At 40.9% G+C, this 14,082-nt stretch overlaps 1 protein-coding gene across 3 annotated transcripts in view; it reads left to right on the forward strand.

The window, feature by feature from the left end:
- The window catches only part of FLT3 (fms related receptor tyrosine kinase 3), an 83,244-nt gene that overhangs the window by 32,606 nt on the left and 36,556 nt on the right, over positions 1-14,082 (forward strand). Inside the window, exons 3-5 of one of the 3 annotated variants that reach the window (XM_004435287.3) lie at positions 4,782-4,984; positions 8,388-8,503; positions 13,040-13,169. In XM_004435287.3, the coding sequence (XP_004435344.2) occupies positions 4,782-4,984; positions 8,388-8,503; positions 13,040-13,169 (449 nt within the window). Of the gene's footprint in view, positions 1-4,781; positions 4,985-7,163; positions 7,359-8,387; positions 8,504-13,039; positions 13,170-14,082 lie in introns of those variants that run through there. The other 2 variants (XM_087436247.1, XM_087436248.1) reach the window with 2 other exon arrangements.

Here is a 14,082-nt window from a genome sequence, read left to right on the forward strand (position 1 = left end):
GAGAATGTTCCATGTGCATTTGAAAAGAACGTGTATTCTTTGGTTTTTGGATGGAATGCTCTGTATATATCTACTAGGTCCATCTGTTCTAGTGTGTCGTTTAAGGCCAATGTTTCCTTATTGATCTTCTGTTTGGATGATCTATCCGTTGGTGTAAGTGGAGTGTTAGAGTCCCCTACTATTGTTGTGTTACTGTCTATTTCTGTTTTTATGTCTGTTAATAATTGCTTTATATATTTAGGTGCACCGACATTGGGTGCGTAGATATTTCCAAGTGTTACATCCTCTTGTTGGATTGTTCCCTTGATCATTATGTAATGCCCTTCTTTGTCTCTTTTTACAGTTTTTGTTTTAAAGTCTATTTTGTCTGATATGAGTGTTGCTACCCCAGCTTTCTTTTCATTGCCATTTGCGTGGAGTATCTTTTTCCATCCCTCACTTTCAGTTTGTGGGTGTCTTTAGGTCTGAAGTGTGTCTCTTGTATGCAGCATATATATGGGTCTTGTTGTTTTATCCAATCAGCCACCCTATGCCTTTTAATTGGAGCATTTAGTCCATTGATGTTTAATGTAGCTATTGATAAGTATGTACTTACTGCCATTTTTTAACTTTTTTTTTTCTCAGTGTTTTAGTAGTCGTCTGTTCCTTTCTCCTTCTATACAGAATTGATGGTCTCTTTAGTTTGACCTCTGTCTGAAAGCTCTACTCTTTAGCTCCCCTCCTCCCTCATTTTATGTTTTTGATATCATATCTAACCTCTTTTTTGTGCATTTCTATCCATTATCCTCTTATCATGGAAATAGATAATTTTTCCTATTTGTGGTCTTTATTCCCCTTAAATCAGTCCCTTTAACATTTCTTGTAGCACTGGTTTCTTGGTGACAAACTCCTTTCATTTTTGCTTGTCTGGGAAATTTTTGATCTCTCCTTCCGTTTTGAATGATAATCTTGTGGGTAGAGTATTCTTGGCTGTAAGTTTTTTCCTTTTAGCACTTTAAATATATCGTGCCACTCTCTTCTAGTCTGTAAGGTTTCTGCTGAGAAGTCAGCTGATAGCCTTATGGGGTTTCCTTTGTATGTAACTTGTCTTTCTCTTGTGGCTTTTAGGATTCTCTCTTTATCTTTAATTGTGGACATTTTGATTATGATGTGTCTTGGTGTGGGCCTCTTTGGGTTTATCTTGTTTGGGGCTCTCTGTGCTTCCTGTACCTGGATGTCTGTTTCCTTCCTTAGGTTAGGGAAGTTTTCATCTATTATTTCTTGAAATAGATTCTCTGCCCCTTTGTCTTACTCTTCTCCTTCCAGGACACCTATAACACGGATGTTAGTGCGCTTGATGTTGTCCCAGAGGTCCCTTAGACTGTCCTCACTCTTTTTAATTCTTTTTTCTTTTACCTGTTCAGCTTGGGTAATTTCTTGTAGTCTTTCATCCAGCTCGCAGATCCGTTGTTCTGTATCCTCTACTCTGCTTTTGAGTCCCTCTAGTGAGTTTTTCATTTCCAGTATTGTATTCTTCATTTCTGATTGATTCTTTTTTATATCTTCCATTTCTTTGTTGACATTCTCACTGAATTCATCTATTCTTCTCCCCAGATCAGTGAGCATCCTTAACACTCTTTGTTTGAACTCTCTGTCGGGTAGGTTGCTCATTTCTGTTTCACTTAGTTCCTTTTCTGGGGTTTTGTCCTGTTCCCTTACTTGGAATGTATTCTTTTGCCTCCTCATTTTGCCTCTTTCCCTGTGCTTGTGTCTATGTATTAGGTAGGTCAGCTACGTCTCCTGCTCTTGAATAGGTGACCTTATATAAGTGACGCCTTAGGAGGCCTGCAGTGTGCTTCCCTCAGTTCTCAATGTTCCAGGGGTGACCCCTATGTGGGCTACGTGTGTCCTTCTGTTGTGGCCTGTTTGCTTTCCCTGTAGGTGCCCAGGGAGGCTGAGCTATGCCCCTGGTCAGCTGTTTTAATGCTAAGCTGCTTGTAGTTGTTGTGGGTCCTTCAGCCTCTTTGTCAGATGTGGGGAGCCCCAGCACAGTTGGCTGCAAGTTCTAATACCACATTTGTGTTGCAGTATTTCTTTTAAGTGAGTAGGCCCCAGCGTGGCAGGTTGTTAGGCTCAGGGGCTTACAATTGCTGTAAACCTCCAGCCTTTAGGTCTCTTATCAGCTCTCTGAGGATTCCAGCTGGGTGGGGCTGGCCTCAGGCACAGGAGCACCCAATTGTTTCAGGCTTTGGAAGGTGGGGCAAACCCCCTATGTGGGTCTTTGAGAAGCACAAGTTTTCTGCAGCTGACAAGCCCTGCCGCCCACAGGTCCACACACACAGTCAACACAGTCCTGCCCGGTGTGCATGCTCCGACCTCCTGAAGTAGACTCAATCTCTCCACGGCGGGAGCCCCACACACTCCACCCGCTCCTTGTGCACGCCCTGCCCCACTGAAGTGGGCTCAGTTGCCAGGCTGCAGAGAATCCAGTCACCAATCTGTGCAGGCCCACAAGTTGCCTGAGGGCTTGTTGTTGGGTGGGGCCAGTCTCTAGGGTGGGCTGCCTGCCCTGGCTGAGCTGGATTAAATGGGTGCTCTAGTGGGTGGGGCAGACCTGGGCTAGCAGGCCCCAGGGAGAACTCCAATGGCATCTGTGTCAGCATGCCCACACCAGGCCACAACAATGGCCACTGCCAATGTCCCAGTCCCTGGAGAGGTCTCACCTCTCACTGCAGTGCACTCAGAGCCTATCAGGTGAGTCTCTTTTCACTAAAGCACTGTGCACCTTTCTTTCTGGTGATTTTAGGTTGCTTTCTGAACCAGGTGAGTTTGCGTGTGGGCCCTTTAAGAGCCGGTTTTAATTTCTTTGTGAACCAGCTTTTCTGGGTGGTACACCCCAATGTTTCAGTAGCAGGCAAAGTCACATACTCTGCCACTCGTCTCGATTGTGCTGGGTTCACAAAATGCCCACAGCGGGAGCGCTCACCTGGCTCAGGGCCCCGCTCTGCCAGGGAGGGCTGCGGACCTGTGGGCTGCTCCCGGGTGGCCGTGAGGCGCTGCGGCTTGTGAAGGCAGCGTTTTTCCTCTCCAGAAGGGAGTTTCTGCCTCTTCCACCTCGATTAGGATTGTCCTTTGTTGCAGGAGTTCCTCGTATCCCATTATCAGTTCTCTCTCAGGGGTAATTTTTCTACAAGTAGTTGTAAAATGGCTGTGTCCGCAGGAGGAGCTGAGTTCAGAGTCTGCTTACACTGCCATCTTGACTTCTCCCTCCTATGTTTTTCTAATTATAAGTGAATTTGAACATTTTCTCATATGTTCAAGGGCCATCCTTTGTATCTTTTTTTGTGAATTGTCTCTTCATTACTTTTTCCCATTTTTCTACAGTGTTTTGGTCCTGTGTCCCTCAATTTAAAAAGATTCTTTATATATTAGGGGTATTAGCCCTTTACTTGTAATATATATTGCAAATATTTTCTTCTTTTTACTTTATTCTATGCCCATCTTTTAAGATCCAGCTCAAATGCACTGAAGCATCCCCATCCCCACCATCTCAGCTTGGAAGTCACTTCTCCCTCCTCTGAAGTTCCAGAGCACTTAAATTTATCTTTCAGAGTAGTTGGCATCTTTTTATGGGGCACATCATGTCACCTTGTGTTTTAGTTATTTCTTCCTATAGACTCAAAACTCTTTAAGGACAAGATCAGTATCTTTTCTTTCTAGTCCCATGGAACCCAGCAGATGGTCTAGCACTTACCAGATGTTGACTAAATGAACTTATCAGATACTAACTGAATAAATGAACAAATAAGACCAGAAATATGGCTTATGATCAGTAGCAGAAGAGCTATCCTGCTCTACATCTGAAGAAGCTTGTGTGCGTGTACATACATGTGTGCGTGTGCTATGCTACATGTAGGAGGGGATGGAGGTGAGGGGTTTACTGACAGAAGTTGCTACCACACCCTCCTCTCAATATATTTCAATACTTTAAAGAAGGGAAGGAGTGTGGTGGGGGCAATGAGCCTGTGGGGCTATATGTCCAGAAAATATTTTGGTTTTTAAATTCCCTCTAACACAGATACCAACTTACTATTACTGTGTAGATTCTTATCTACATACCAGTAATCACAAAAACATTTACCTATGTATTATGAATTTTATGATTACTGTCTATATATTAGTTTGCTAGAGCTGCCATAACAAAGTATCACAGACTGAGTGACTTAAACAACAGAAATTTGTTGTCTTACAGTTTTGGAGGCTGGAGATCTGAAATCTAGATGTTAGTAGGGTTGGTTCCTTCTGAGGGCTGTGAGGGAAGGATCTGTGCCAGGCCTCTCTCCTTGGCTTGTTGTAGAGGGCCATCTTCATGTTCCCATGGCATTCTCCCTGTGTGCATGTCTTCCAAATTTCCCCTTCTTATAAGGGCACCAATCATGTTGGATTAGAGCCCACCCTAATGGCCTCATTTTAACTTGATTACCTATCTCCAAATAAGGTCACATTCTGAGGTACTGGGGGGTTAGGAACTTCAACATGTGAATTTGGGGGGAAGGGACACAATTCAACCCATAGCTGTCTGCAAAACATTTTAGAAATGCAGCCTAAAGTTACCTATCTTTTCTTTAGAGAATTATAATTAATAGAATTTTCAGTCAGCAATATGTTCTCAATGGGTTACGACATTCTTGGGTGTTGTGCACTATATCAACATGTATGTGTTTGGTAGAGGTTCCAGCTAAGAAGAGGATGCATTGAACTTGTGCTTTTAGTAAATTCACATTGTTTCATCCACAACATAGGCGTCAGAATCCCTGGAAGACCTCGGGTGCGCCTTGCGGCCTGAGAGCACAGAGGCAGTCTACGAGGCAGCCACCGTGGAAGTGGCCGCATCTGCCTCCATCACACTGCAAGTGCTGGTCAACACCCCGGGGAACATTTCCTGTCTCTGGGTCTTTAAACACAGCTCCCTGAACTGCCAGCCACACTTTGATTTACAAAACAGGTAAGGGGTGTGGTATGTGTGTGTGTGCAACCTCAGGATTTTTGGAGGAATACTTTCTTGCCATAAAATGTGCATCATTTGGGGTTTTTTTTTTTCATATTTCTGTCCATGTTCATCATAACTCTTACCTCCAGTGAAATAATGAACCAAAAATATAGTTAGTGCATGGATACATGACATTATATATTTGTCAAAACCCATTGGGTGTGCAATGCAAAAAGTGAGCCCTGATGTAAACTATGGACTTAAATTAATATCAATATTGGTTCATCAGTTGTAACAAATATACCACACCTGGGCAAGATGTTAATAATAAAGAAAACTGTGTGTATGTATGTGTGTGTGTGTGAGGGGGGAAGAGTGTATATGGGATCTCTGTACTTTCTGTTCAATTTTTCTGTAAATCTAAAATTCCTCTAAAAAATAAAGGCTATGAATTAAAAAAATTATATATATAGATATGTACATATAGTTAAGGCCTAAGAAAGCATTGAGTGGCTGGCAAAATGTAAAACAAATAGTGAAAAGAAGATTTGAGGTTTTAAGATGTCTTGTTTTTTAATTGGATTTTGTCTTAAAGATAAAAAGTTAGAAAGTTTTCATTACATTCTAGTTAAAGTAGCAAGAAGCTTACTAGTTAAAGTAGTAAGAAGCTTCTTTCTGGGAAATGCTTGGGGAATGAACATTTGGTTTTATCTATTTTGTTTCACAGTATAGTGAGCAGAATTGCAATGATATGTCGTATTCATAAAATATTTTAGTAAGAAATTGATCTGTGTATGAGGAACACGGGTCTCATGATCCAGAAAAATATCTTAGCCAAGATTTGTGGATTAACGTCCAGGCCTGTGTCTAACTCTGGGCTGATTGCTACCCTCCGCTGTCCCCTCCTCTCGCTGAGACCAGATAGGGGCAGGAAGCAAGGGGCACAGGCCATTTAAATGCCCACTTAATAATTCCAAGGCCTCTTTTCTCTCTAATTCTTGGGGGTGTTCTGGTGCCCCGTAGCTGTAGAAGAGGCATTGTCTTTTCAGGAACAATGCAGTAAATGGCGTCCAGATGGCCTGAAGGGGTACCGTGTTGTTGACTGAGGTATGGGAGAACATCTCTGTGACTGACTTGTACCAACTATTTGTATTTGTTTCTTTAAGGTCAAACTCTCAAGTAATTTTCAGGACAATGACTATAATTCTGAAGTTTGGTTCTAAATCTTGGAACACATTCATTTTCCTTTCCTCTTTTGAGACTGTATTACTCACTTCTGTTTTTCAGTTACTTTTATCTTGAGTTTAAACCAAAACACTCTTCTATTAAGAATTTGGCTTAAAGAAATGTTCTGGTAATCTTATTAAAATTTGATGCCACAACAGTTCTTACTGAATTGAGACCAAAAAGCGAAGTAAAAAAGTAGGGTTCTTTTCACTCCAGGAGAGTTTGCCTTTTTTGCTTTAGGATAGGCAGCCTAGTTTGTTAGCCAAAGACATAGGTCTTATGTGGATTAGTTAACTTAGTACCGAAACATTTTTAGTGATTTTTCACAGTAGAGAATTACAGAAATTCCTACCTGGACTCAGATTCATAGCCAGAAAGATTGAACACCTAAGCTTTGATAACTGTCTTATAGTTTTGTATGACGGCCCAAGAGTTCACAAATGATACTGAGAGAGTGAATGATTCAGAGAAAGAGGATGCGTAACCAAAATATTGCAGAAGCAAATCAAATATTTATCCTACTAATTTACTGTCGATATGAATGCAAGCGCATGTACTCTTGAACTGTGCTGCTTGGAGCTCTAAAGCAGTGCTTTTCTAATAGATAGGAGTCTCCCCTTTTCCGCGGGGGGGTACATGCCAAGACCCCGGTGGGTGACTAAAACCACAGATAGTACCAAACTCTATATAGACTATGTTTTTTCCTATACATACATATCTATGATAAAGTTTAATTTATAAATTAGGCACGGTAAGACATTAACAACAACAACTGGTAATAAAATAGAACAATTATAACAATATACTGTAATAAAGTTACCATAGCTCTTTAGCGACCTTAGAGTATGATTTTTTTTCTTTCCTTATCAAGTTGAGAACTTTCCCCTTTTCACTTAAAGGAAGCACTTTACAGCTTCTCTTTGGCATATCTGAATTGTCAGCATCACTACTCTTGCACTTTGGGGCCTTTATTAAGTAAAATAAGTCTTACTTGAACACAAGCATTGTGATACCAAGACAGTCGGTCTGATAATGGAGACAGCTACTAAGTGACTAATGGTGGGTAGCATATACTTCGTGGATCCACTGGACAAAGGGACGATTCCTGCCCCAGGCAGGAGGGAGCCGGATGGCAGGAGATTTCATCACACTACTCAGAATGGTATGCAGTTTAAAACTTATACATTGTTTATTTCTGGAATTTTCCATTTAATATTTTTGGACCGTGGTTAAATGCGGGTAAGTGAAACCTTGGAAAGCAAAACCACAGATAAGGGGGGACTACTGTAATATGCAATTGCATTGCCTGGCAGTCTTGTTAAAATGCAAATTCTAATTCAGTAGGTCTGGGTGGGGCTGAGATTCTGCATCTCCGTCAACTCCCAGCTGTTGCTAACATTGTTGGAGAAAGATGGCACTTTGAGTAGTAAGGGTCCAAAGGTCAGAAAGTGTAAATTTAAATCCAACATTACTCAGCAAACTGCTAGAGAGTATTTTAAGCTTTAATGAGAATGGTTATCACCAAACACACATCAAAGTTGCTTCTTTGAAGAGAATGCCGCTAGCCAAATTTATCTTCACCAAGTATCTGAAAAGTTAAAAATACTAACATTGAGACGTCTTCCTCCTTACATCTCTGTGATATGTCAGTGTAATTATTACTTCAGAGGAAAATGCCTTATGTCAGATTTTGCTTGAATTCTTTCATCTAGAGAGAGAGGCACAAACCGGACTGTTCTTTATCTCAGTGTATCTTGCTTGCACAGTAATGTGGTTCTGCAAATAGGGAACTGAGGCTGGCTGCCAGGTGACTGGGCAGATATGACTGTGGCGGGTGCTTTGTTGTTGGAGGGAATGGTCCACCACTGCCGATGGGAGCGTACCACCAGGCCTGTACTTTTTTGGGTGGGAGTTTTTTCTCCAAGGGGCTCAGGTAGCATGAGGTGAAGGTACTGGAATGGAGGTCCCTTGCTCTCAAGAGAGGGAGTGGTTAACAGTCAAGGTCAAACTCACAAGGCTCAGGCTGAGTGTTGGGCACGTGACAGAGCTGTGTGCTCCTCAGAGCAGCCCTCCCTGCCAGTCAGAGATGGAACGCAGGAGCCACCAAACTGCCTTCTGACTCAGTATGAAATTTTATGTTTTTAGTTTCGCACATTTTCCAAAATAACCAGTTCTCTTTCTTGTTTTTCAGAGGAGTTGTTTCCATGGTCATTTTGAAAATGACAGAAACCCAAGCTGGAGAATACCTACTCTTTATTCAGAGTGAAGCTGCCAATTACACAATATTGTTTACAGTGAGTATAAGAAGTAAGTGCAGTTTGCTACTAGGTATTCACAGTATCCCAAAGGAGTGGTCTAGAACCCATGAGCTTTTTACCAGCTGCTCTGGACACGTCATTCAGGTTTCTCTCAACATGTAGTCAAATTGATTGAATTCACTTTGAGTATCCATATAACTTACTGAGATTATCTGACATGACCCGAGGACTATCAGAATGAATGCTCTTAAAAACCCAGGACATGCTCTGTTCAGGCCTCCCATTTTTTCAGCGACAGATGGCTGACAGGGAAGAAATGGAAAACGTTTTGACCGTGAAGTCAGAAGACCTGGGTTCTTATTCTGGATCTGATACTGTCACCTTTGGCAGGTCACTTAATCTCTCTGAGCCTCAATTTTCTTATCCATAAAAGGGGGGTAAAGATACATACCTCACAAGATTGTAAGATCCCAGCACTGTCCAGTGGAGCTCTCTGGGATGAGGAAGACGTCTGCGTCTGCTCTGTCCAACAGGGGAGCCACTGGCCACATGTCGCCGTTGAACACTTGAAATGTGGTCAGTGTGACTGAGGAACCAAAGTTGTAATTTTATGAAATTAAAAATTAAATTAAAATAGCCACATAGGGCCGGCCCCCTGGCTTAGCGGTTAAGTGCGCGCGCTCCGCTGCTGGTGGCCCGGGTTCGGATCCCAGGCGCGCACCGACGCACCGCTTCTCCGGCCATGCTGAGGCCGCGTCCCACGTACAGCAACTAGAAGGATGTGCAGCTATGACATACAACTGTCTACTGGGGCTTTGTGGGGGAAAATTAAAATAAATAAAATCTTCAAAAAAAAAAGGGGGACAAAACAGAGTAGCCTTAAAAAAAAAAAATAGCCATATATAGCTAGTGGCTACAGTATTTATGCAAATGCAAGATGACTATGCAAACTGCAAGGCACAATTCAAACATTCTTACCCGGGGAGGCAGCTGTGCAGTTGGCAGAACTACCACCTGCGTGTGTCCTCGGCTTCTGCTTGTTTCCTCCCGATGATGCGCAGGCCTAGCGATTGCACAGATTCACTGCTGCACACACTGAACACTTTACCTCCCGTGGCCAGCAAGGACCAGAGGTGGGTGCATTCACATAGGTCCTACTGCCTGTAGGGGCCAGCGCCGTGCTGCAGAAACTCCAAGTTTATACCATTTTACTTTTATTTTTGTGACATTTAAAAAACTAATTAAATTTAATTTTACTCAAATTTATTTTTTTATTATTTATTTATTTAATTGAGGTAACATTCGTTTATAACATTATATAAATATATGCCATTTTTTAAAATAATTTTTCTTTTTTTTTTTGTGAGGAAGATTAGCCCTGAGCTAACATCCAATGCCAATCCTCCTCTTTTTTGCTGAGGAAGATTGGCCCTGGGCTAACATCCATGCCCATCTTCCTCTACTTTATATGGGACGCCGCCACAGCATGGCTTGAGAAGCAGTGCATCGGTGCTTGCCTGGGATCCGAACCTGGGCCGAAGCAGAGCGTGAGCACTTAACCGCTAGCCACCGGGCCGACCCCTATGCCATTTTAAATTAGATTCCCTGGCTAGACACTGGTCTGACTTGCTGGGCCCCCCTCTTCCTTGTCAGTGACTTGAAGGCAGAAAGCCTGGGTGTGGTGCATGGCATCCAGCCCACAGAGCGATAACCACGACTACCCTTTGCTGGGGGTGTTCCGCATGTACCATCTCACATCCTCCCAGCGATCCTGCCTTCACGTAGGTGAGAGGTGGTGATGGGCACAGCTCGAGGCCCAGTTTAGATAGGTCTATGCTTTCGGCACCACACTGCACTGTGTCTTGCAGTCAAAGCTGCTAACAGAAAGAGCACTGGTGGCCATTTAGGTTCCCAGAAGTGCCATCTTACTGGGGTTGAGAGTGGGAAGGCAAAAATCAGGTAAAATCAAAATTGGTCCTGAAAAGCCCTTTAATTACTCTGAAATTTATAGGACCAGAGCTCTAGAAGCTCAAAAGTCAAGAGGTACCTTGTGTTGCTCTTTCATTTTGGTCTTTTCCCTGCCCGCTCCCCAGGCCCCAACCCCCCTCTGAGGGACAGTAAGTCTGTGCACCTCAGGTTGGAGGAGAATAAGAGATTTCTTGTTTGCTCTCTCTTTCTCTCACTTTTTTGCCAAGTGTTTGTAGTTGAATTTGTATAAGGTAAGTGGGCATCTACTTTGTCTCTATTATATTTAGGGTACCTTCTTTTCACTTAAGATTTACAATGTAGAAATATAACTACAATCATTCAAGTAAATTGTAACATGTTTTTAGCGTTCTGCTGGGTGGTGGGGTTTAAAAAAATCAGGTGGAGGAGACTTGGCAACTGTCAATGTGAAAAAGAGGAAAGGGTTTAGTGAACCACAAGTTCAGTATTAACCAACAGTGTGGCGTGGTTACTAAAAAAGGAAATCTGAACCTTGGTAGCGTTCATGAAAATATAATGTCTAGGTTAAGGAAATTAATGGAAGATTATTATTTTCAGTTCTACATTTTTTCAGAAGAATATTGACAAAACAGAACAACCAGGATAGTGAAGAACTTGGAATTCTTTAAATTAGGAGAAGCTGAAGGAATTGGGAATGTTTATTTTGGAAAGGAAATATTTTGAGAAGAGAAGATTGATTGCAGGGTAATGTAGAGGAAATTCTTCTGGCATATGAGTTGGGAAACCTGGGTGAACTAGTTAAAACACCTTGGGTGGTAATTATCTCCCTTGATCTCCGTTTCTGATTTTAAATATTTGAAAGATTTTCATGTGGGAGCAAAGCTACACTTTAATAAAAGTGGCTCTAGAGGGTAGAATTGGGACCAATGGTTAGAAATTACAGGGAGAGAAAGTAAAAACCACCACAAAAATGGGAAAAGATATTTGCAGTTCACATAATCAAAAAAGGATTAATAGTCACAGTAGGTAAAGAGCTTCTATAAATCAGTAAGAAAGAAAAAACTAGTAGAAAAATGAATGGAAGACGAGTGGGCATTTCACTTTCAGAACATGAAACCTAAATGGTTAATAAACATATTAAATTAATAATTGAAAAACACAAATTAAGACTACAATGAGATAACATTTTATACCCACTAGATTGTTGAAAATTAAGAAGTCTTGGTGAATATATAGAGCAATGGTGAATCTCATCCTGCTGTGTAAGTGGAAATTAGTATAACCACTTTGGAAAACAGGTTGTCATTATGTGTAAAGCTGAACGTGTTCATACCATATAAATCATCAATTCCGCTCCTAGGTATATCATTAAAGAAACTTACACACTTGCCTCAGTAGAAATGTACAAAATGTTAATAGCACCATTGTTGGTAATACAAAAGACTGCAAACAACTCAAATGTCCACTGCAAGAAAGTGGAATAATAAGATGGTGTAATATTCACCAATGGAATACTATGTAGCAGTAAAAAAAATGAATGAAGTATAACTACATGCAAAACCATGGATGAATCTTAAAAACATAAGGTTGGATGAAAAATGAAATTATGGAAGGCTACATATTAAATGATACCATACATTGAAGCTCGAAAACAGACAAAACAAACCAATATATTGTTTAGGGCCACATATCTATGTGGTGAAAACATTTTTAAAAGCACAGGAATGGTAAACACAAAATTCAGAATAAAAGTTACCTAGGGTTGAGAGACGAGAAGAAGCACAAAAGTAGATTCAAATGTATTTATTAATATTCTGGTTATTAAGTTGGGTATGGGTCCATAGGTATTCGTTTTTATTATTATGCTTCAAAATTTACACTTCATATATTCTTTTGTGTGTGTGTGTATATATATATATTACATATATATATACATATATATTACATAATATTTTTAAACAAAATTTATTATAAGGAGGGAGATTGGAATTCAGTATAGGGAAACTTTCTTTAAAAAAAAAATGGTTTGTTGAAAAATGGAACAGTTCACCGTGGGAGGTAGTGAACTGTCCCTAGAGGGGTCCAGCAGAAGTAGAAGGAAAGTTTGTAAGTTAGGCGTTGTGGGGTGAGGAGTGAGGTGTGATGGTCCAATGTGACTAGGAAGCTAAACTAAGCCTCTAAATTCTGTTCCAATTCTAACTCCATTCTGCTATATTTCTGTATCTCTAAATCAATATATTTCTGCCTAGTTCTAATAAAATTATGGGAAGAAAGTTGTGTCTTAAACTATATGAGTTTTAAACTTTATGTTATTTCTCGTTTTCTTTCTCCTATGCGCGTCAATATTTGTATTTTTACATGGCTTCACTCCACTTACTTTAGTTGTCTGTGGATTTATGAAATACCCAAGGAAATTGGCTAAGAGGATAAATGCTAAAGTTGTCATTTCAGCCAGTGTTGAATTTAATATACTGGTGAGGAGAAGATATATTATTATGTATATTTGGAGAGGAGCAGAAGACACTGCTATGGTATAAAATAGTAACTTTTCTTAGTGATGTAGAGTTCTTTTTTTGAGGGGGCTGCTAAGACAATTATTTTTAAAATATTAAAATGTTAATAATTTATGATGCTTTAGATTCACTGCTTTACACATTAAGGAGACCTTACTTTAGAAAAATGGAAAATCAGGACGCCCTGGTCTGCATATCTGAGAGCATTCCAAAACCAACCGTGGAATGGGTGTTCTGCGATTCACAGAGTGAAAGGTATGACGTGTAAAGATAACTGCTGTTACTTTAGTTTTTTGGTCTTTTTCTAATATAGTTGACATCAGGTTACCAAATGATATGAACGTGATCCCAAATTTTAGAGGAAAAAGAAAAAGAGATTACTTAGAGATACTGTATGTACAATTTAATTTATCACTTTTTAACAGGAAACTTTGGCTCCTTAAACAGTGAGTGGATGGGGCCGGCCCCGTGGCTTAGCGGTTAAGTGCGCGTGCTCCGCTGCTGGCGGCCCGGGTTTGGATCCCGGGCGCGCACCCACGCACCGCTTCTCCGGCCATGCTGAGGCCGCGCCCCACATACAGCAACTAGAAGGATGTGCAGCTATGACACACAACTATCTACTGGGGCTTTGGGGGGAAAAAAATAAAAATAAATAAATAAATAAATAAAAAAGAACATTGTCAAAAAAAAAGTCATTAAAAAAAAAAAAGAGTGAGTGGATGGACTTCTCTGGGAGGGTGATGGGGGATGTTTACTATAGCGAGGAGCCCTTGTGGAACTCCTCAAATCTCACGTCACTTAACTGCAGGGTCCTCCCTGGACACTACACTACACAAGTAAAAGCCCTTTTCAGTTACAGAATTCTTGGCTCCCTGAGCATCTTGTTGAGGAAAAAGAAAGGTATTGGTTTTAGTGTATAATTTCCATAAGTAAGAAATTCCCTGTGAATAAATGTTTAATTTGTGATGATTCTGTTTATTCTGGAAAAGCAGTTTAATATGGTTGTTTAAAGATATGGAATCTAGCCCCATTTGAACGCTGCTTTGCTTCCTACCTGTGTGGCCTTGGGCAAGTTGCTTAACCTCTCCTGTCTCATCAGGAGTGCTGTGAGGATGAAAGGAAGTAACATGTGTGAAGCACAAGGAGCAGTACCTGGCAGAGAGGAAGT

The sequence above is a fragment of the Ceratotherium simum genome, chromosome 10 (assembly GCF_057802395.1).
Source record: "Ceratotherium simum simum isolate JZ-2026a chromosome 10, ASM5780239v1, whole genome shotgun sequence".
Classification (NCBI taxonomy): domain Eukaryota; kingdom Metazoa; phylum Chordata; class Mammalia; order Perissodactyla; family Rhinocerotidae; genus Ceratotherium; species Ceratotherium simum.